The following is a 23,720-nucleotide window of genomic DNA, read 5'->3' as shown; positions in this document are numbered from 1 at the left end:
TGTTGCATATACCTGGCTGAAGTTCCAGTGTTCTGCCTCTTTGAAGCCTTGTCTGTGCCATTTATAGTGTAGATCTGTATTCTTCATGCTACTGTAATGAGTAGCAGAAGTTCTGCTTGTGTTGCTTTAGAGAAACCTTGTAATAGGTCTGTTTAACCACGGGGGAAAGAGAAAAGAAATGAAAAAGTGATGCAAAAGGACAGAGAAATTACCAAATGTTGGCTAATAATTTGCTATTAGTAGAGAACTTCCTTGCAGTTCTGCATCACTACATACGCAGTACTATAGCACTATACAGTTGTCCCATTCATTGCTTCTGTCTATAAGACTCTGTATCAAGAGGTTGGCAAATAGTAACCAAGTTTACTACATTGACTTAAACATTCATATGGCATATATTCTTAATTGGCATTACTGTTTTCACATGATATCTTCTTGTATTCCATAGTTTCAATAATGCTGCTGTTGCTCACTTCTCATAGTGCAATGTGAAGTTGATGTGCAAAAAGGCAGACATTCTGGGAAGGTGGAAGTTTGCTGTGATGAGAGGTCACCGAACAAGGAAGGATACTCCAGTGAGCATTTCGATGAGAGGGCTAGTCTTCATCAGGTCAGCCAACTTGTTCAACATTACTGCCTTAAAGGGGCCCTGAACCGCTTTTTAAGGTAACCATGGAATGAGGAGGAGGAGGAATAAATGAGGAAGGACAGGGAGGTTAGCCAGTTCTCAGAACCATGGAATGAATTCACTGAAATTCCTCATATAAAGCGCCTCTCAGCTATCCTGGGAATCGTCCGTCACGCTGGCCTGCAGCTCAACTCGTCCAAATGTCACTTTGGACGCCATCAAATCGCAGTGCTTGGCCATTTAGTAGACGCCAACGGTGTACAACCAGACCCGGCAAAAATCAGCGCCGTCAAAAACTTTCTTGTACCACGATCTGCGAAGGATGTACGCAGCTTTATCGGACTATGCTCCCACTTCCGACGCTTCGTGAAAAATTTTGCCCACATAGCGAGGCCGCTTGCACAGCTCCTCAAGAAAGACGTCCCGTTTTCATGGGGCTCCGAAGAGGCTTCTGCGTTCTCGACTCTTGTCGCTCTTCTCACTACCCCCCCCACCCCACCCCCCCGATTCTGGCACACTTCAACCCTGTTGCCCCTACGGAAATCCATACAGATGCAAGTGGGCATGGCATTGGTGCAGTGCTGGCTCAGAAACAACATGGCCATGATTGCGTTATTGCATATGCCAGCCGGCTCCTATCCGCCCCTGAACATAACTATTTGATAACAGAGCATGAGTGCTTGGCTCTTGTATGGGCGGTGGCGAAATTTCGACCTTATCTATACGGACGCCCATTTTCGGTAGTTGCCGACCACCACGCACTCTGCTGGCTCAACTCTCTGAGGCAATAAGAGCTTTTAGTGAACCATGGAATGAATTCACTAAAAGCTCTTATTGCCTCATGAATCCAAGGCCGCAAAAGTTTAGGAATCCATCTAGTACCAGTGTAGCTACAAAGATTCGTTGCACACTGCAGTCGTGTTGTCTTTTCTCTTGCCCCGATGGAAGCGCTGGAAGCTAAGCAGGGCGGGACGGCATAAGCAAAGAAAATATGCCACGCCCACCTTGTCACCTTCCGCATTTTTTCTTTTTTTTTCCCTTCAAATACGCAACTTTATAAGTATGATCGCGCACACCTGTTAGACAAGTCGTGGTGATTCCTTTACCAACTGAACGTGCTATGTTCAAATCAGATAATAGCTGATAGATAACCTTCTACGAGTGATTTTTGAGCTTCCTCTGTCATTTGTTGAGGGAAGAGAAAACAATTTTCAGCTGATTTTGACAATTGTGAATTGCAGGCCACGTGCTGTGCTGTAATATTTGGCTCGTGTGTTCCCGGGAGCCTCTACTACCAATCAACAGCATTTTCTGACCATGCTCAAAAAGTGTTGCAGGGTCCCTTTGAAGAAAACAAGTCTCTCCACTGAAACGTTAGATGTTGAGTTGCTTTTATATAAGTTCGCATTTGCACTGGAAACAACTGATCTTTTCGCAACTGAAAGGAAAGCAAGAAAAAACACTTTAGGGCTGTAACATGAACAGCTAATTAACGATGTGTTATTCCAGTGTGTTCACGCTCTCAAGTAGTGCAGTGTGGGTAGTAAGTAATGCATAATTCGTTATAGGTATGTGAACCAGTAAATGTGTGATGTCGACAGACCACATGAATGTAATGACACTTGTGCATGTGAGGAAGCGATGTTGAAGGCTGTTGCTGCTGCCTCCTTTACAGTTGATCATGGTGTCGTCTCCTTATGGTACTTTCTAGAGTAAATGGTTGTACGCCGTGTGCCCAACATGCACCTTTAATTTAGAGATATTGAAGGTAAAGGTTTTCAACGCTTAAACTTCATATTATGGAAGTGTATAAAGTTTGAAGTGTATGAACTCTCAAACATAATTTGGAAATATAAGTTTCCACTTTTCTTGCTACCAGTGTGGAATGCTCATGAACTCATTTGTTGCTATTCGTGCTTGTGGGTGACAGTGTTCATATTAGGTAAGCATCGTACAGCAATGGAAAATCCCTTCATGGATGTTTTAGGCCCGAGTGTGCTATACAGGGTTACTCGATGGTGTGCAAGGCAAATATATTGAAAGGGAGGAAATGCCAAGCATTAGGTTTCTGATTATTTTATGTTCATTTTGAGCTGATGTTTTTGCTTAAGCTGAGTGTGCTATGATAAAAAGACATTGTAACTGCTCTAGGTGACCTTATTTCTGTAAGCACTTCATGGCTTTCACACTTTGCATAGGGGGAAGAAATTCTGACGCAGCCATTACCCGAGGACACGGATGAAGAAATGCCACCTGCGGATGATGCTGAAGATGGAAACGATTCGGTGAGGTTCAGGGTTCTGAAGTTCTCAAAGCAGGTTGCCTGTATGAGGTTCCTTAGATTAATTATTCTGCTCTCTTTGTTTAGGATGCCTCCCACAACAGCGAAGAAAATGAAGTTGACGAGCCCATGGAACCAGAAGTCAGCGAGGAGTTTTAAGAGGCGGTGCCATTGACTTTCCTTCATTTGAATGTTCAGTTTATGAGTTGGAGTTTCATTACGCAAGTTACTGTAACATATTTTACTGTGTTCTATTAAGCTGACAAGTCATCTTTCTCAGTTTAAGTTTTGACAAAGCTGTTTGATGGTCAGTGTGGCTATTTTTATTGTACATTAATAAAAGAATTGCTTCATGTGGTAATACATATCTTAATACACTTAAGTCAGATTTTCGGCATAATATTTTGCTAGTGTAGTTGTCACCAATAGCAAGGAAGTTCTTCTGAAATCATAATCTATCTAGTACAATCTGGAAATATCACTCCAAACTTCTTCTCGAGAGAAATGATGCAGAAAGCCATCTGCAATATTTTGACTGAGTTAAAAGAGAAAGTGTCAAACCGTAACTTCATGTTAATTGTACTATTTTTGCTTAAGTCGGCATTGGCTGTTGCTAATGAATGGACCTTGTGATACCGTTTAATAATAATAATTGATGGTTTTTTTTTTTGTTCAAAACCACAATATGATTATGAGAGATGCCGTAGTGTAGGGCTCTGGAAACCTACACCTTCTGGTGTTCTTTAGTGTGCACCTAAACATAAGTACATGGGCCTCTAGCATTTCCCCCTTGCATGAAAAAACGCCAGGCCTGCACGGAACACACAGCACAGTCACAGCGAAAGCTAGAATAGAAAAGGCCTTTCAGAGCCTTTTCTTAACACTCTTTGGGTAACTGCTACAAGCACATTGCTGGGTATCCACTACGCCATAAATAAGCGTAATTTTTGTGTAGTAGTATTCAGTAGCTGGTATTCACTATGCTATTTTCTGTCATTTTTCGAAAAGCGTGGCATCTGCTGTGCACTTGTTAGGAATTTTGTGCAATTTTTTCATGCTGTGGCTGTCGACGAGGAATAATGCCTGAAATAGGTATGTACCACAGTTAATAGGTGATCAAGAACAATTGTGTAATGACTTGGAGTATTGTACAACCCACTCATTAGACTATTCGCAATGTGTGATACCTGGTTGTTTCTTTGCTGTTCTAAAGTCCTTTACTACTCATATTAACACGATACCTTCCCAACGTCAAGCCTGCTTAAGGCAACTTTGCGAACAAGTCCCAAGCACCGGTGTGGCTCAGTAGTAGAATACTGGGCTGACAGGCAGCGGACGCGGTTTGGCGCCCCACTGTGTCCTACGGTGCCGCGCGTGGCCCGTATTATGATCTCAACAGCTTCGCTGTGAAATGTGGCCATCGCAGCCGGAAATCGATCCTAATAAATAAAACCCAACAATTATTACTATATAATTTTTCTCCCTCCTGTTCCGTGCCAAAGGTTCCAAAGTAATACAGCCTTCTCCCTATGGAGAGAAAGGGCGCGCGGCTATGGGAGCTGCGCGCCTCACCATAGCTACGGCTACGGGAGCTGCACGCCGCGTCAAAGCCGCGCGCTACAACGCGTACTTATGGTTAGGCCTTTGAGCCCTTTGCAGCGTGTGTCGTGCAGACTCGGTGCTGTGCCCTCTTCCTACGGAAAAAGAGGGCGCCACGCTCTGCAACACGTGTGTGTAGTTCGGGCTTTAGCCGGGATATCTTTCACTGTAAGAAACGACGCTCAAGCCTGAAGCGGGAGCTAGGAGCTGCGCTCTATTACGTCCGAAACGCAAAACACTGGCAGCGTTAACAATGTGCGCAGCCAGTCACGCTTGTGAAGATTCGAACATTATGGTCCAAAAGTCAGACATGCGCAGCAGTTGTTTCCAACTGCGCCGCGTATCCGAAATTTAATAGACCACATGACCTCAGGTAAAGTTTAAAACCATTAACCAGCTCGGCCCGCTGCAAGCTCAAGCGTACCCAGTCACCCCGGAACTAGCAGACAACGTGACGTCGAAGCTCGGCGCTAACGCCTTTCGATGGCTGTCGGTCACTGCGCGTGTAGCCCCGGGCTGACACTCGCATCTTTTCAATCTTTTCGTGCATTGTGATTATAACGAATAGGTGAAAACATATTTTTAGATGAGCGTATCTTCGTTTCGTTGTGCTAAAAATGAAGCAATAACTCACCAAAAATGAAAGTTTCTGGGGTTTCGGTGCCGTTAGGGGACCTCGGGCTAGTTTGTTCAAGACATCCGCGAACCATTGTTGTGTCATTGTCATTGTGGTGTTACACTCGGGCCCGTGCCAGAAAGGGGGGAGGGGGCGAAGCTCTAGCCCCCCCCCTCTCGCCGCAAAACGCGGGTGGAGGGGGTGTTTTTCTGAGGAAAAAACTTTCAAAAATAGGTGTTCTCAAGGCTTTCAACAAGTGCCCCCAACCCCCTTGGAAAAAGAATTTTTGCCTACAAATCTGGTTTGCACCTGTTTTTTAAAGGGACACAAAAGAGAAAAAAAACTATTTTTTCGTGTTTGTAAATTGCTCTTTCACAATATCAAAATTGCCTCGCTTGCTGGGAAAAGACGTTTGGTCTGGGAGAAAAAGCACAAAAAACAAATGGCTGACCAATGCACTGATTGCCATGACGTCATTTCAACTGCGTCTACTAGGGTCTTTGTAATTCCTAACCAGAGAGTATGTAGTACATACTCGGCTGGAGACATAGATGCAGCACTCCAAGCTTTAGGGTATGTCGTCAAGGCTATGATCACCAAAATACACGTCTGCATTAAATTTTAACACGTGCAGGAAAACTTTAAAATTTATTTTTTTTAACACGCACCTTCTTTGAAATTTCATTGTGCCGCGTGCATGTGCAATGGTGTGGAACCAACAAAAGGGATCTCTTGATTTGAAAAAAAAAAAAAAAGTTTGGCAGCATATGTTAATTATGCTCAGTAACTTTTGATGGTCAACGCCTGCTGCTCATTTCATAGTCCATTAAGTTTATATGCAGTAGCCTTCTTTCAATACACAAGCAGCCGCAGTGTGACAGACTCACATTGACGGTGCTAGCCGATTCAATTGTTCCTTTCTTCCTCAAGCTTCTTGTCCCTCACGTAACGTTTTGCTCGAATTTTGGGATCGGCGCATCTGTTTTGACAAAGCAACGATGCCTTGTAATGACGTCATCGTGTGACGACACGATGACGCCACAAATTGAAGCTATCAGTGACGTTACAACTTGACGTCATTGGTGACCTAAATAACGTGGATTTTTGTAGAACTTTACTCGCCTGAGCCGTGTTCCACTCTAGGGACCACTCAATGACACAAGGTTTTCGTCTTAAAAAGGCCCTGAAACACTTTTTTTGAGTAACCATCGAATTATTTCACTTGAAAAGCGTATTGCCTCACGAATTCAACGCCGCAAAAATTTTAAGAATCCGTCCAGTACGAGTAGAGTTACAAAGATTTGTCGCACGTTGCAATCGCATTCTATTTTCTCTCGTCCCGACGAAAACGCTAGAAGCTAAGCAGGGCGGAATGAAAGGGGCAAGCAAAAAACGCCACGTGTGTTTCGTGACCTTGAGCACTTCCTCTTTTTTTCTTCGAATACTTGGCTTTCTCAGTGCGATCGCGCGCACGCGTGGACAGGTGACGGCCTCTCGCGGCGATCTCTGTAACAACCGAGCGTGCCATGATAGGCAATCTACGTGTGTTTTTTGAGCGTCTTCCGTCATTTGTCGAGAGAAGAGAAAGTAATTTTTAGCCAACTTCGATAATTTATTGTGAATTATAGGCCGCGTGCTGTGCTATAACATTTGGCTCGCGTGTTCTCAGAAGCCTCTACTACTGATCGGCAGCATTTTCTGACCATGCTCAAAAAGTGTTGCAGGGCCCCTTTAAAGAAGTAATAGGTTATATCAGATGCATAGTTAAGTCTATTAAACTTGGTTTGTTCGCTCGTGTCGGCAGATCGGTTTAGATCTGCTCGTCTTATTCCTCAAAAAAAAAAAGAAAGAAACGGTGCCAAAAGCTCAATCCACGTTGTTGATGAAAAACGGCATGGGATCTCAGCCTCATAAGCAGGATTCTGTGGCCTCCACGAGCATGCAATATCAAGCGTATAATTCGTGTTTTTTTTTTTTTTTCATGTACGCAACCCAGATAGACTCGTTCGCCCTCGTCGTAAGCTTTATATTTCGCTCTTTTTTTTTTCGGAGTCCTTATTGTTGGCACAATGACAGCGTAGAAAGTGAAGCACCTGTTTGACGAGCACTGTGAGGTGGACGCGGATGCCAGTGCACAATGACGGCTTTTCTGACAAAGGCGTGGTGTGCAAGCGTGACGACCCGCTGCGCTTGGCGACGTCGAGATAGACGAAAACCAGGAAGAGCGAGGCCCTGAGTGAAAGCCGGATTGGCACGAGGAAAATGCGGAATAATGAAGCACCGGTAGGTGGTGCGAGGGACTGGTGGTTCGGCGTTGGCAGCCCGCTTATCTCGAGACGAGCTACGAGTCACTCAATAATAACACTTGGAACTGAAGAAACTAAGCATTAAAAGTATAAAAGAAAGAAATTGTGGACATCGAACGTATATGTTATGATGGAATATGAGAAGCCTGCGCTTCCGTGCTGAGCGTAGTGAAAGTGGGTGGTGGTTTAACCCCTTTTGTGCATGTTTTCGCTTCGTGTTTGTGTGTGCGTGCGTGCGCGCGCGCGAACAAAATGTAAAGATTTTCGGGGGTTGGAGAGCGAGGAAGCGGTGGGTTGAATGTTTTATCCCTATAGCTTCCGTACGGCAGTCCAGCGAGACGTGAGACAAGTGGCTGATCTACTAAAAAAGAAGAAAAAATGGTGGTAGCTACACACTAGTGGTTTGAAGATCGACAAAACGAGTAACAGGTGGCTTTTCAATCCTACTCACTTTTACATGACTCTTACTCACCGTCACTTCCATTTCTCACTATCTTCTGTCTATGAACAAATGTTCCATGCGGTATCCTCTCCCATCTTCCTTTCCCTCATTCTCACTTCTCTTTACCACCTGCTTGCTCTACGATGCCATATATCACTATAGTATGTTTTACCCTCTCCCATCCTACTTTGTCTACTTCTCGCCCTCCCATTACAAAAAGCAATGCGTACTAAAAGAAAATGCGAGCGGCGACGCCACCGTGAAATTCTCGCAGCAAAAGTCGTGACGTCATAGAGTCCGATGGCATCCAACAGACTACGTTGGAAAGATTAAACGAAATACGTCGCCCTCTGAGAGCGCTGTAAACTCAAATGACCGTTTCAGAAAGTTGCGTTGAGCCATGTCGCCAAAACGCGAGAAATGAACCTCGAGACCAGTGACGGCACGTGCGTTGATTCACGTGATTCGGTGGCATCACGTGCGTCAGACCGGCTTGACTCGCGCGTGTAGACGGTTTCAAGATGGCAAGCGTTGGGTTCTCATTTCTCCTTAGCGGCATGTAAGGGAGTATCGAGGCCCACGGGACGACCTAGTGCTCCCCCATAGTAGAGTACCAAGTACTCTAAATTGTTCACCAGTTTTCTCTGAACACCCATAAAATTTCCGGTCACCTCATTTACCACCTCCTAACGTCGAAACTGATAGCGCGTTTTAAATTCCTTTAATGTAAAAAAAATGGCTTTATTTTTTCAAATAAATGGAACGTGCGTAAAGTTTAAGGAAATCTCTTGTAATTTTTATGTAGCTTGAAAGAACATTTATTTGAATACATTTTGCTAAATGAGGAAAATAAAGTGTAGAAAATCAGGAGGCTATTTTCTAAAGCTCTTCTTGCCCACCAATGCTATGAAGGCACGTTGGTGGACAAAACCGGATGTCCTCGAGGGGGGGGGGGGGGCTGTGTTTTGAAGCAGTGAAAGGGTCTATAGTGAACAATACTCGCGAACAGTGTCCAGCCATCCTCTCCGGAGCCCTCCACTACGGCGTCTCATAATCATATGGTGGTTTTGGGACGTTAAACCCCACAATCAATGGCCAGCCAACCTCGTTCGGGCTCAGCCTAAGAAAAAATTCCGCTGAGCTGGACACACTATAACTCGTGAGTCAGTCTCTAAGAGTCAGACTCATACAGACTCTGAGTGAGGCGACTTGCGGATGAATTTCCCGACCTTTGCACACTTAAACGTTCATAACAAACACACTGGAATGCTGTACATGCACGCTTCGCTCTTGTGTGGACAGAATATGTATATGTTGTTAAGAAGTGCGTCGCGGCCTCTCTGATCCAGACTCCTCACGCCCTTGAAGTGGCAACGCGCGTCTGTCCATTGTTTTCGGGGTCGCCCCTTCGGGACACGGGGTCACGCGTCTACACTGCACGAGCTCGCGCGGACCAGCCGCTCTGGCCAACTCGGCCGCGCAATCGGGGCCTGTTCCGCCGACCGTGACAAGCCGCGCTCTCGTTCTCGGTGAGCTGTTCACACCCAAACTTTGACGCCGCAGGAGGTGGCTGATTGTCGCCCGCCGAATTCAGAGAAGGTAAAAGCGGCAGCTTATATAGATGGCTTGCGCTGACGCCATTGAAACTGCCGTGTTGGGTTACAAACGTGCACGGCCGCCACGGTGGTCTAGCGGTTACGGTGCTCCCGAAGGTCGTGGGTTCGAACGTCGGCCACGGCGGCCACATTTTGATGGGCGCGAAATGCTTGAGACCAGTCTTAGATTTAGGGGCACGTTGAACACGTACCAGATGGTCGAAATTTCCCGAGACCAATACTACATACGGCGTTCCTCGTAATCATATCGGGTGTTTTAATTAGGACGTAAAACATGAACAGTAGTACTGGAGAAAGTTTGTGCCGGGTACCTCAAGTTGCCTGCGTTCGCACGCTCTCGTGTTTCTTCGTACTCATCGCCGCACCTGCGGAGATTACAAAGGATCGCAAGGGTTCACGTCTGCAAGCCGCTTGGGGGCCCAGCGCTAAAAGTTTCTACTATATTTGAGCATCAACGTAATTTTACGCAAACTTTGCGATGCTACGTGAGTGATCGGTACATCGCATGCGCGTTCTTCTGTTGTTAACGCACAGCTGCCGAAAATCTCCCAGCGTTCTCGTTATGACAGTGAAGTGGGTTGACCGCCGCGTGATCATGCTGCTTTGTTGACGTCATCAAAGCCGTCGTCTTGTAGCAGCAGTATATGGAGCTATATATGGAGCTATATGGAGCTATATGCGAGCTATATCAGTGCTGATATAGCTATACTCCATTTATCATATTAGCGCATCAACGTTATGATGCATATTGCATCACTGCGAACGATTGAAGCTTCTTGATAGGTTTACCACAGGCATATGCCTGCGCAGAGTCCCGCCTAGAAGGAGGGATGTGAGGCATTGTTAGGCTTAAGGCCTATTAGACTTAAGGTCTATTGTTATCTAATTAAATAGAGCATAAATGCAATGGCAGAGTAGTTACTCAGATAGGCGCAGTCCGTTTGTAACCCCCAACGCTTGGGGAGCGGGAAAATTGATTAAGATAACTGCACAAGATCAGCTCACGGAATACATGACACGCGTGCGAAATATACAACGCGATCAAATGTGCAGTCGTTCGCCCAAATAGTTGTCAGAAGCAGCGCATGATCTTCTTTTATGACTTTCACTTGAAACGTGGCAAGTATACCGGCTGTTTCATGAAATTTGTCTGAAATTCTCAAAAATCAGGGAAATGCAGTATCTGTTCGATGCCTTCACAGTTATTCCTTCTGTAGTCGCAGGCATCTTTAAAAGATCGCAAAGACTTTGATATGGGACACTAATAAAGAAAGCTTAATTAATTTTCGTTTTAATTAGTAGAGCCAGGTGGTTATGTCATGTGGAATAATCGAAGTCATTCATGCGAAGATCCCGTTCCAGCTTTGAAATTTTGAAAGGGTGGCCCTTAGCAATACTTACTAAGTAATTAAATAATGAAATGAAGTATTGAACTTCATTACACCACAATGATTACTAGAGGCCGCTTTTTCGATATCCTAAAGGTGCGATGGGTTCGCCGCATGAAGAACTTCAATTTTTTCCATTTCACATAACCTCCTAACTCCACTAATTGAAAGATTAGTTAATTTGACATTCTTAACCACTGCCACAACTGATGCCTCTAACCATCTTAAAGGTCCCCTGACACCGAATTTGCAAACTGGAGATGTTTGCGTTTGATAGTGCTGCATGCGTGGGCGCTTCTCACCGATGAGTAACGAGTGTTTCCTTTAGGGTATTTTAATTTGGTATTAAAGTAAGCGCGAGTGCTCATCCGAGTTTTCAGCACCTTGCGACACCGCTGCTAGTTTTAGCTAGTATGACGTGAAGGCGGTCCCTCGTGGCGTTCCTCAAGAAAGGTTAGTATGCTGTCACGGGGTCGTGACGCTGATGAAGGCAGAGACGTCTTGTCCAAAATGAAATTGTTTCTTTGGCCGAACATATGGCTGGTAAACGGATATTCAGATTTAGGATGACTGCCAGTTGGGCGTGTTGGTAAAGGTTCATGATGAAACAAGCGCAAAAATACACACACTCAGAGAGAGGAGTGTCACAAGCGCTTGTCTGTGTCCTCTCTGAGTGAGTGTATTTTTGCGCTTGTTTCATCAAGATATTCAGATTACAGCGATACACACTGGCACTGATAGTGGCGAACAGAGCGTGGACCGTCCATCAACTAACAAGGGGGGACTTGCGTCGGCATTTATGCATGTGCCGTTGAATATTCCAGCGTTATCGCCGCAGCGGCCACGTAAGTTCCAGAATATTCTAGAATGTTCGCGTCGTGCGCGTTATCTTGACAAAACGATCTACTACAATGGTGAAGCTTCTAGAACACTGAGTCGTGGTTTGTGCTGACCGTCGCTGACATTCTTTGCCGGCGTAACCAGAGTACAGCAAGAGCGAGAATAAGAAACGCGTGTGGCGTCGCAGAACACACACGGGGTGCGCACTGGCACCCACCCAACGAAGGCGCCCCTCTCGCTCTGTTGTTGGGCTTTTGTCGATGGCATTAATTAGCGTTGTTCTCGAAGGGCACTTCTCCGTCTGCTCCCCCTTTGCTTGCTTGCTTGCTTGCTTGTGCGGCTATGTTGGGGCGTGCACCCACTACTTGGGATTGGCCATTAAACCGGCAGTTAATATAATGGGGAAAACGAAATTCACAATGTTAATGAAGGAAAACTAATTATTCAGCCATCTATATGTGGACTATAAAATTGAACTGTCGTAAGGTTATGTAGGAATATAATAGGGGCATTGAATTGAAGTGAATAAATGAGTTAGAGTTCTAAAGAACTAGAATTCCATCGGGAATAACTTGACAAGTAAACTTTCTTGTCTCTCTAAGAAATTCGCAAATCATATTTTTAGGTGTGATAATTGACAAAAAAAAGAGACAAAAATAAAGAGAGGAAACGATAGAAGGCGAGAGAACGAGGGCAGAAAGATAATGAGAAAGAGCGAAAGAAAAATAGGAAAACGAGGGAAATAAAAAGATACAAAGCCAGAGAAATAAATACAGGGAGAAGTAGATACAAAGATGTGTACACCAAAAGAGATAGAAAGAGGTAGCAAGCATAGAGGCGTTTAATATATTATAACAAGGAATGGAGGGGTGAGTGGTGAGACGTTGAAGTATATGGCGCAATGTTGTCTAGTATAGCACAACAACGGGTGGCACAGGGAGTTTAGAGTGGGAAGGAGGAAAAGGAGCAGAACAACGCCATCAGTCCCGCCACTTCCTCGGCCTTAGCACCACTAGGGTGTACCCTCCCCCCCCCCCTCGTCGCTTCTATTTTTTTTTTTTTGTCGTTCGTTATTTACAGCACCCCACTGATCACAGATTGACGAGGGAAGATTTTTTTTTCTTTCATTGCTCATGAGCCATAACTGGATTGATCAATTCAACGCGAGGGTCCGCGGTGTACCATTCCCTGGCACCGCAACTGCGTTCAAGAACACCAGAAGGTCAAACTTTCCGAAACCCTTCCACTACGGCGTTCTTCATAACCGTATCGTGGTTGTGGGAGGTAAAACGCCAACAATTACATTATCAATTACACCTGTCCATAATATATCCTGCTCCGTTTCGGGGGCGCGTCCTCAAGTGCTGCAGGCGTTTGCCCAGCATTGCGTCGCGCGTCCCTCTCGTCGTGCAGTTCTCGGCCGGCACCTTCGGCTGGCTCGTTCTGCTCGGCGTGCTCGCCTCCCGTCAGCCGGCGCAGAATCGCCGTCCACGCGTGGCTCTCATTATTCGCGGACGCACCCGGAGCGAAGAGGCGCAGCTTTCTTCGCCAGGCCGCAGCTGGCGGAGCGTGCGACTACGTCGTGTCACCTTTCGCTGGTCATTCGGGTCGCCCGCCGAGAATTGAATGACGCTGGGCGCGCCTATAAAACAGTGGACTCCACATCCCTTCGGCTCTGTCCACCGTTGTTCCATTCGTCGTACGGACTTGTCACTGGGAGAAGGAACCCATAGCGTGCAAGTGATCGCACGGGCCACTCCGTCCTGGTGCTACAGGAGTGATAAGCAAGAGGTGTACCGTCGTTCCACGCGCAACTTCACCGGCAGCGAACGTGAGTATACATTGTGCGCGCGTTTTGCAGCGTAGCTATACATGGCGCAACGATGTTGCGGTCCGCGATTGTAAGGGAACTGTAAAGAAGAAACAACGCTATGATAACCTCGAAGAGTCTCCGCGTTTGCAATTTCTTTGAAGGTTTTGTTAACATACGTAGCGAATGATTCATGCCGCTGCAGGAATAGGTACCCATAACAACCTTTAGGTGTTCTTAACATTGTTTTAGCTAATGTAACCAAACGCAAACTTCGAAGCAGGGATCTCTGTGCTGATGGAAAAAATCGGAACATTTCGATCGTTCAGAGCTCGGCAAAATAGGGCCACACGTTTCAGCTTCACTCTGTACGGAGTGCTTGGGCGATGACTTCTATTTCTTTTTCTCGCATTCCGCGTGTATATTCGCGGACAACCTTTCTTGGCAATGAGGACAAGACTACAGAGCCCGATCGCACGTATTCTATACCACTAATAGGTCTCACAACTGTGTTCGTATTTTACACGTGGGATATATAAAAATACTCCTTAACTTTCCCCATGTAGCTCTTTGAGACAGGACGCAGCCTATATTAGTGAGATATCTGTATTTTTTTCACTTCATACGTTGTCACATTGTGTTTTATCATGCGTGAGAAAGTCGCGCCTTTTACGGGTGCCTCTATCGCTAGGCGACGTCTACGAAGCGCTCATTGCACGCAGTTAGTCACTCTAGCATACATCAATTTTCACGGCGAGGGAAAGCGCGTGCCACACTGGACTACGTCGCGTAAAAGCTCCGTCCTCGCATCCATTCCTTTACTGCCAAAAAAAGTTGTGCGCGAGTATATATACAGACAAACAACTATATATGAGTGGTCGGGTGATGCTTTAAGCAAACAATTTCCAGTATTTTCCAACCCATGGTACCTAAGCTTTATGCAATACCGGAACACCGAGTCGTGCCCTCTATAAAGGCCTTCATGAAGGCCTTTAGCGGGTACTTTGTTCGAGCTACTTTGCGTGGACCTGCATTTTACGCGAAAGGAACTTAGGCAATCGAGGTCGGTAATACTGGAGCTGGATAGTTAAATGCTGCCTAGCTCAGATTCAGCATGGAACAAAGAACTCGTGCATCACTAAGATGTATTATACCGCTTAAATTCGTGTTCACGTACGTGCATGAGACGCGGCAGCATATATATTTGTAAAGTGTCCACATTTACTTCATCTGCAATGACCCATAACGTGTAAAGTTTCTTCTGCAAGGACTTGGAGGGCCACTCTTCTCTGCGGTTGTGAATGCGTAGACAATTCAACGGGCACGGTAACTTGTTTTTAGCGCATTATGATTTATTGCAGTTTCTCGAAATTTCTTGCACAATTAAGCTCTGCTTTTAAACGAATGCGTCTTTTAGGTGAATTTTGGCATACGCGTTCGCTATTGCCTCTCTGATGAAGCTTTGATGATTCTTTGCGAATCGCGTTACGCTATACGCGTTGACAACACTTGCGAAGATATTTTAATGCCTGCGTATATTGACAAAAGGGAGACGTATAAACACAACTAAGATGTGTACCATCGCCCTTTTGTCCTCACTTGACGACATTAAAATGATATCTAAGATCGTATATAAATTCGTCAAATACACAGCAGGCTAAACAGACGACAGCTAAAGTCCCCCTGTTATTCAGGGTTCTAAGGACGGCACGTCAGGGTGAAAAAAATGACTCTTTCAAGTGGTCCGCCAGAATGTTCCCGCAGGTTTCTGCAAGAAAGACGTACTATTACATTGAAGGGGTGCCGAAATTTATAGCATGTACAAAAACCGTGTTTTCTTTGTTTATTTTTGAGAGAGCGGGGGGTAGTTTGTTCCATACGTTGCATTCCGCGAACCTAGTCCAGCGATATTGCATACACTCCAGCACTTGCAAGTATGCTTCATAACTACAGTGATAGTAGTAGACACGATTTTCGTTTGAATTACGCGAAAGGAGAACATGCGAAGGAGCTCTTTGGAAGCACGTGATCGTCCATTCAGCCCAGGTATCCCTTGTTTGCGCTTTCATTCAATTGGTCACTCCGATTGATGGCAAATGGAAACTTAGCTGGGTCGTGCGGGAACACTATATATTGCTTAAGGACAGTGATATGGTAGCATAAACTCAAGGCATGTTCTTGTTTCCATAGGACATGCCCCGTGGCCTGCGCTCGCTCCTGCTGTTAGGCTGCCTGTTGGCTCTCGCACTGCAAGGTGTCCTGTGCGACCACGGCTCAGACGCATCGCAGCAGGACCACGAGCAGCAGCTGCTGCACCACAACTCGCACCAGCAGCCTCCGTCGACCACACACCAGCAACTCAAGGCCGAGCGATCGGGCACGTACTACCTGCACGACGTAGACAACAAGGCCCGCTTCGGCGTTGCCGGCCTCGGAGGCTCGGGACTGACCATACTGCTGCCAATCCTCTTGGTGCTCGGCTTGTTTGTCATAATCATACCGATATTCGGGCTGCTCTTCACCACGAGCCTCGCCGGAGGGTTTGGAGCGGGGGGTTTCGGAGGTGGCGTACCCGGCGGACTCTACCCGGCTGCCTCGGCCGCCGGACGCAAGTGGGCCGGCGCGGATTCACCGCTACTGAGCCAGGAAAATGTCATCAAGATGGTCAGCTTCGTCGACAAGGCGCTCCAGGACTTCGGAAAGCAGTTCAAGCAGAAGCAAAGCTAACTGCACGTATCGCACAGTGCGTTGCTTCTAGAGACAGTTCGCCCTGGGTTGACCCATGCACATGCGCTTGCATTAGAAGACTTTTGAGTTGATTTTAACACTGTGAACTTAGCGATGGGTGGTAATTATTCATACAGTTTTACAACAGGGTACGCAGGAATAACGTTCGTTGGGTACGATATCCGATACGTATGACGTACTATATTCTAAAGCTCTCCATTATCATTTGGTTTTAATATATGAGGAAGACGCAGCTGCACTTGCAGTCGTGCTCACAACCGAGAGTGAGTTACAGCTGCGTGTATGACGCTTGCACTGGGACAATGACGAAGCCGCAATCTGCAAAGCACGTCACCTTCTCCGCGCTGTTGAGCTATATGAAAGAGCAGTATAGCCAGATTCATCGCGCTTATTTGTAATCTAACCATACATGTGTAAAACACAGCGGGACGTCACAAACAGGCAAATGTTGAGAAACTTGGAGAGGTGCTTCCAACAAACACAATTAATTGAGAAGCCGCTTCGAATATAGTGATCAGGGTGTTATGGCAAGCAATATGCGGCGACACGCGCATGCGATTCGGACGCGGTGTTTGCAGTTGGTAGCATTGTGATGGAAAGAGCGACGCAATAGCTTATGAGTTTGTATAGTTTCGGTTTGTGGCTAGGTGAATCCGCCAATAGCAGGTACCACCATGTAAGATTCACGTTGTGCTGCTTACGGTTCAGTCATGACATGAGGGCTGTGTCTCGTATACTGAGCGCTATACTCTACTTTTCTGTCGCGTTTTTAAAGGGTGAGGTTTATAACTGTACACGTACGCATATTCAACTGCACACATTGTTACCACTTCAACTGCTGAGCAGAAAAAGCGGTTTATATACTGAGAGTTATTTATGATCAAAATCACTGTACATAAAAGCCGGCATGATCGTGGAAGTAACTTTTTTGCGCTGTGTTGTCTTATTGCATATACATCTAATATATATATATATATAGCAGCAGCCGGCAGCTTGTTGCGAGTTACAGCTGGGACAGTTAAGCCACAATCTATAAAGCACGTCACCTTCCCCGTGCCGTTGAGCTATATGAAAGAGCAGTATAGCAAAAAAAAATAACAAAAAGAATACCCGCGCGTACGGCTCTAATTCGACTCCAGGACCTAACACGCGTCCTTCGACAGATATTATCTGTTGTGCAGTGTTCTGTATTGTTATCCAAAAATTATAGCATTCATGTTCACTTACATGTACTATAGCCTACAAAGAGCTTGAATGTTTCGTGGTTCTGATCGTTCTAGCGGAGTATACAAAATATATAAACTTAAACACCGCTTTCATGAATAAAAAGTTATGAACCATCTCCCCAAAGAGAACCTTGATGGGATGCGATGCAGAAGCTGTGCACACGGCATTGACCCGGTTGAAACGAACGTTGACGTGGGTGCTGAAAAAAAAAATGGTTTGAAAAGAAACTCGATGTGGCGTTTACTCGAGTAAGCGTTCGTTTTAAACGCAAAGACAGGGGAAGCGGGTTGGGTTTTGTGTAAGTTTCATTGCATATAAACAAGCTGAAAGGGTGTTTCCACTCGACGTGCAGTCAAGCGTTGCGGGTGGTTGAGAGGGTGAAGCGAGAGAGAAGTGCGTTCCGAGCGGGTGGAGGAGCCAATAGCTGCGGGCGCTGCTTCGGGCGTGCTGTGGGTGAGGGAGAGAGTGAAGTCAGCGCGCTTGCGATAGAAGCGTGACGTCAACGCGCAGCTGCGGCGTAACCTACTTGGCACCGCTCCACACCTGTAGCGAGGAGAATGCATTGCGACGCGTTCGTATGGAAGCACTGTACGTATGGCGTTACACACGTCCGTCAAAGAGCTGCTTCGTAACTAAAAAAAACGTTGGAAAGATGAATTTATGAATAATACACCTCAAACAGCTCACAAACATATGTGAATATGCATATCTAATTTAAGAAGCACTGTGATAACGCTAACCTTTTCAGTCACGGCGTCCACATTTGTGGACGTGAACTTCAAAGACCCGTCACACGCCGCCAGTTTCCTCAAATGGCTCAAAACTTGGTGTGCACATTCTTGCAGGCTTACTGAGTGGACAAGTAGAGGTCATTTAATTTTATTGGGCTGCTATATTGCTCCAGAAGATCGTTTTTCTGGAGACACTATCATGTTTGACGATGGTTCGACTGCTGTGATCTAGGACCAACGTGAAAAGTTTTCTTTTCCCTGTTCAAAATGAATACTACAAAAAAAAAATTGTATGCATTTTGCGCCTAATAGTTTAGTCTTTTTATGCAAGTACTGAAACTGGCTGGTAGCCGAATAATTAGGTAATTAGTCGCCCATTAATAAACTCTGATTAGTGAAACTCACACTAAACAACACACTGATCCATTTATTTTCTTTCTTGGAATGCAATACTGAGGGCTTTGGAATTAGCCGCGCGAATTTGACGTGCTTCTGACAATGGCATCATAATTCGTCTCGAAAGAGGCTAATGAAGAATATGTCAATATTTACGCGTAATCTAACAAGGGGCTTTGAGGCTGTAAACATGGCATGCGTTGTCTTGAACACTGCAACGCAGACGCGCCACCTTTAATTAGCAGCGTCCACATGAATGATTCAGCGGGGGGCTTCTGAATAGCGGTAGCATAGCCCGGAAGCTGTGTTTCAACACGAAATTGTTTAATGCCGGGTTTCACTGACGTGTTTCCGTCACGGATATGACGTTGTTAAAATATACATGAACAGGATATTTTTGTTCTTCTGGCTCAATGCACTAGAAGTGATTTCGAAGCCACAATCACGTCGTGGCCGCCACGTTTTAGACATCTCGCATGGTTTCTGTCGTCATCATGGTGTACTATAGGATATTGGGTAATCGCCATCAGCCTCTCTCAACTCTTTCAGGCTATATACTCTATCCGTTTCTGTACACAGTGAAAGTGCTTCAAGCGTACCTTTATGCATCTTGCGCTCTGGATCTTGTGCCAGAAGGGAGAATAAACGACCGCTTAGTTTTCGGCCACGCATTTCCTTCTTTTCACTTTGCCGAAGTAGTGAGTTTATGGTGCTTGACATCCAGATTAGTTTTAACGACGTAATGTGCCTCACACAGGGAAAAGTAACACGGGCGAACCTAAAAGCACTATCCCTGGGCGTTTATTGCATTGAGCCCTGTCGGAACATGGTCACGCGATGTTGATCGAACTCTCGACTTCGTGCTCAGCATTAGAACGCGAGCGACGCTATATGAGCACAATGTCCCGTACTTCAAAATGCGTAAAGGTATACATGCTCAGTGTGCGCAAACCGTGCATCCCGCACAGCACTGTGGCATTTCTTCGAGTGTGACTAGTCATGATTACGGCCTCAATACAAAACCACAATAGGAGAACGTTTCATGAATGTACGCATTCGTAACAGGTAACCAAATTTCCGTAACGTGACCGTACAGCGTGCAAAGTTGGCTAGCGATTCTGAAAGCCATTTTACATGGATATATACGAGTCATGAGTATGCTAATCAAACTCAGTAGCTTATTGCTACTGCATAGAAAAAAATTGTCCAGAATTTCGAGGAAAGCGGCAGCCCCCCCTCCCTCCCCCAGCACTCCCCCCCCCCCCCCTCCGGACGCCTATGGGCATAAATTTAGAGTGCTAGGCTGCACTCTCGGCTGGAAGCTAAAGACGAAACAACATTACGCCCTTTGTCGCTTTTGTTGAAAAAAATTCGAATGACACTACTACGATGAAACCTATTGCGGGAGGCTATTTGGACATATATAGTTTAGTCTATTAGGCTCGTCAAAATAGCGGGATATAACAGTAACGTAGGTAGAATTTTGTTTCGGTGAGGACCCATCCTTGATCTGAAGTGGGAGCCGGGAAGGCAGCTGCGGTCGAGTGTAATTTTGTGCTCCGAGTCCCACGGCAGAAAAAAATCTGGTGAGGGTCGCGTGTCCGCTGTGCTACCCGCTAGCTACGTCACTGGCGCACAATCTTTTTTGCAATTAGTACTCGTAGTTATGGAGCCGTCACACCCGCGACCTCTTTCTGGGCACCTATAGTGTGTCATGACATTCTCCGAAGTCTGCACAGCGACAACATCAGGAGATGCATCAGGCATCACAACCGCCGGCCTGTGGCTTTAAGTGGTCGTCGCAACCGTTCCGTAGTACGGCGTGATAAACTCATCCAAGTCCTGATAATCAGCCTTTAGGTTGATTTGTGATCGCACATAATTTTCAATATGGAAGTGAGACTATATAATTTCTTCCACTCCTGTTCATCTACGTCAACAACACGTGATTACATTAGAAACGAGATGGTAACTTCACAAGAAATAAATACATTATGTACTTTCGAATGAAGCTGAACGCGCAAAGAATCGGTGAGCAGAATAAACATTGTAATGCACCAGTTTTCTTTTTTCTTTAATTGGACGTTTAACGAGATGAACCTTACGTGAAAACTTCTGCGCTGACATTGCTCAAAATCAATCTCAAATGCAACAAATTTTTACTAAAAAAGCCTACTTGAAAAAACCTGAAAAAACCTGAAAAAAGCCTACTTGAGATCAAAATCTTCAGATTCAAAAGTACGCTCCTCCGTTGCATACTGTCCCACATAGAGTCACTATTCGCAAGTTTTTTTTTGAGTGAAATGCCTCCAAACACCGCTTTAGCGTTTGCTTTGTTGCACGACATGCCATCACACGGTGAAGCCAGCTTGCCGTTGAGAGCGCACACGGAAACGTGGCGGCAATCGGAAGTTCCACAATAAAGTCAGCTCGAGTGGTTTAAAGGTAATGGTGGATTACGAAATATCATGCGATATTTCAAATAGATCCTATCACGCGTGCCTATGCCAAGTCAAGGGTTATCAAGAAGTTCGCAGACGTGGCTACAAAATGTTTCCGTTGGGGCATTTCAGGATCACCTTGGCGCACGCCCCTTGGGGTGAGAAAGCTGGGCGACAGAGAAAAAGAGGGGGGGGGGGGGGGTTGATTCTGTTATGCCATAACTAAAACAAGGAAAACCTCAGGATGATGCCTTTATGCCGTCGTCATTTTAGAGCGCTGCTTTCTGGTGCTGCCGTGGGTACGTGTAGCCAGGCCTTTAGGCTCCCATTCCTGCGTTGAGTGGTGTCGCCGTTGTTGGCTGGCGTCGGCGGCGTAACCGATAGAGCGAACGAAGACGAAGGAGAGCGAACACGGAATGTGTCGATATCGCCAGCCACTCGTTTCTAACGTCGCTTTCTTACTCCGTCACGCGCGCTAGCTGGGCTGGCACGTGCACTACGGCTGGCTTCGCTCGTCGTAACGGGACTTTCACTGCCTCGTTTGGTGCGCGACGTCTGCAATGCACAGAGTGGTGTGCGTAGCACTCGAGCACTTTCTGTGGCAATCTGCAACGAGTGTTATATCGCTACCAACTGCGGATAACCGAAACTTCAAACACAGCTGACGTTGCCCCCAACACAAAGCCGCGCTCAGGATTCGCATTAGGCAGAGTCGTAAAGTCGGTGAAATCTTTAAAGTATTGTATTTCAGTCTCATTCATCGAGCTTGGAGTAAAATTACACGACGTCAAATTACGCGATGCGCTCTCCATGTGATAGCATGTCTTGTGAAACGAAAAAGAGAAAGATAATAGAAGAGTTGGCAAGCACCGCTTGCCAACTTTTTAAATAAAGTTGGCAAGCGGTGCTATATACTCTCCATATCGACACGCTTCTCTGTCATGCTCGCGAATAGCACTCCACATTCAAGCCAGCAACCCCTCTACACGGTATATTAAGATAGGCTTTAATCGTGTGGTCGAAGTTAGCTAACAGTGGCGTCGCACTTGTTCGGTGAACGATGTTCTCTTGCCGAGTATAAGTTTGCGAGTTCGACTTCCGGTTTCATCCCGACCGTGGCAGAGAGCAAGTACTCCGACGTGCTATTATTTTTTGTGGGTAAATGCATAGTCATGTATACTCTCTAGTATACGGTGTGTAGGCAGCCTACACACTGATGTCGAATGTTAATTAAAGCCCATTAAGCAAACAAGAGTTCGTTACACAGTACACAGTCTTTCAAAGCGCGGCTGCGGCATCGAGTTGCAACGAAACTAAATTTTTAATAACGTAGCGCTCATCAAAACAACTTTAGCTACGGCTGTATAACTGCTATATGTCGATCGTCCGATGTGTCTTTGCGCTGCAAAGCACGAGGGCGCGGGTTCGATTCTCGGTTGCGGTGGCCGCGAATAAATAGAAGTGAAACGCAAGAACCCACTTGTGTAAATATACTCACGGAACGTTACACGAAAATTGCACTCACAGTACTCCACGTACAGTACTGACAGATTCGAACGTGATATCATTTTTTATGTAGTATAACCACGTACCTATGTGCGCCATTGCTCGAGCTAACGCACGTCGTATCGCGACGAATGCGGTCTCTAACGATAATGCTGGCTCTGATCTACGCATTCGGATCGAAATGTGGTGAAAAACAAAAGTACACGTTTTACTTATTCACAAAAAGAAATTGATTTTTTCAGACTCGGTGGCACACGTAATGTTCATGGCGCGTTATCACGATGATTACTCGGTTGTTATGGGAATTCTGTTTTCTTTGATTTGTCATTTCTCTTATTTGTCAGATACTGCTCAAGTATATATTATGCGGTTCCAACGAATAAATTTTGTTGTAACTCAGTGCCACTGTCTGTCTTCTTCTTTTCTTCTTCCTCGTTATTGGCGCTGTTTTTATGTGAATCATGTCGTACCAACTCGCCCAAGCAATCACGTTAGCTTCATAAATTAATTGTCCTATTTTTATCCGTATGTAATGCACTTTCGTTTCCAACGTCTAATGGTCATTTCATATCGCCTTTGACTCAATCACTTACATAGAAGTCAACATTACCTTTAACGGCCAGGTATTGCAGTGACACATGATGCGGTCACTACGAAGAAAAAAAAACGAACAAATAATGTTACGTTCCAATCCGAGAGTGCATGTGCCTAAATAAGGTGCATAGTAAAGAACACGTACCAGGCGCTTTTCCAAACCAATTCAAAGTCGCCTTCCATGACGTGCCTAACAATGATATCTTGATTTGGTCTAAAAAAAACGCCAGAGGCGAAAAAAAAAAAAGATTAGTTTCACATTTCTAAGCAAACATCATGTAGACTTCTAGGACACAAGCGGCTTGCTGTCCCGAGATATCTACATTAGTTACAATAAAAAAACTACAAGTGACTTCTCAAGTCGTAAAAACTTACAGGCAGACATTTCTCATGCACGAAGTTGCAAGGTTTTGCTATACCTCAGGCTCGCAACACTATATAAATATATATACCCAGGTTTGAGATGGTATTGCACTCCAATTATAAGTTACTTGCGCGTTTATACACGAAAAAAGGGGAATTTTAAGGGCTAGTTTTTTTCTTGTTGAGCG

General features: G+C 45.5%; 2 protein-coding genes across 3 annotated transcripts in view; both read left to right on the top strand.

The window, feature by feature from the left end:
- The window catches only part of Fancd2, a 76,627-nt gene extending 73,357 nt beyond the window's left edge, over nucleotides 1-3,270 (top strand). For both annotated transcript variants that reach the window (XM_075887595.1, XM_075887596.1), the window contains 2 exons: nucleotides 2,827-2,913; nucleotides 2,997-3,270. In XM_075887595.1, the coding sequence (XP_075743710.1) occupies nucleotides 2,827-2,913; nucleotides 2,997-3,068 (159 nt within the window). In that variant the 3' untranslated portion in view covers nucleotides 3,069-3,270. The remainder of the gene's footprint in view (nucleotides 1-2,826; nucleotides 2,914-2,996) is intronic.
- A 10,135-nt stretch (nucleotides 3,271-13,405) lies between these two features.
- LOC119178582 (uncharacterized) lies at nucleotides 13,406-17,616 on the top strand. The gene is made up of 2 exons (XM_037429793.2): nucleotides 13,406-13,547; nucleotides 15,717-17,616. The coding sequence occupies exon 2, from the start codon at nucleotides 15,720-15,722 to the stop codon at nucleotides 16,251-16,253; it is 534 nt and encodes a 177-aa protein (XP_037285690.2). The 5' UTR covers nucleotides 13,406-13,547; nucleotides 15,717-15,719; the 3' UTR covers nucleotides 16,254-17,616.
- The last annotated feature ends 6,104 nt before the right edge of the window (nucleotides 17,617-23,720 follow it).

Source organism: Rhipicephalus microplus, chromosome 1 (genome assembly GCF_043290135.1).
Source record: "Rhipicephalus microplus isolate Deutch F79 chromosome 1, USDA_Rmic, whole genome shotgun sequence".
NCBI classification, from domain to species: Eukaryota; Metazoa; Arthropoda; class Arachnida; order Ixodida; family Ixodidae; genus Rhipicephalus; species Rhipicephalus microplus.
Note: the sequence above shows the minus strand (reverse complement) of the source record. Positions and strands in the feature narration are given on the sequence as shown.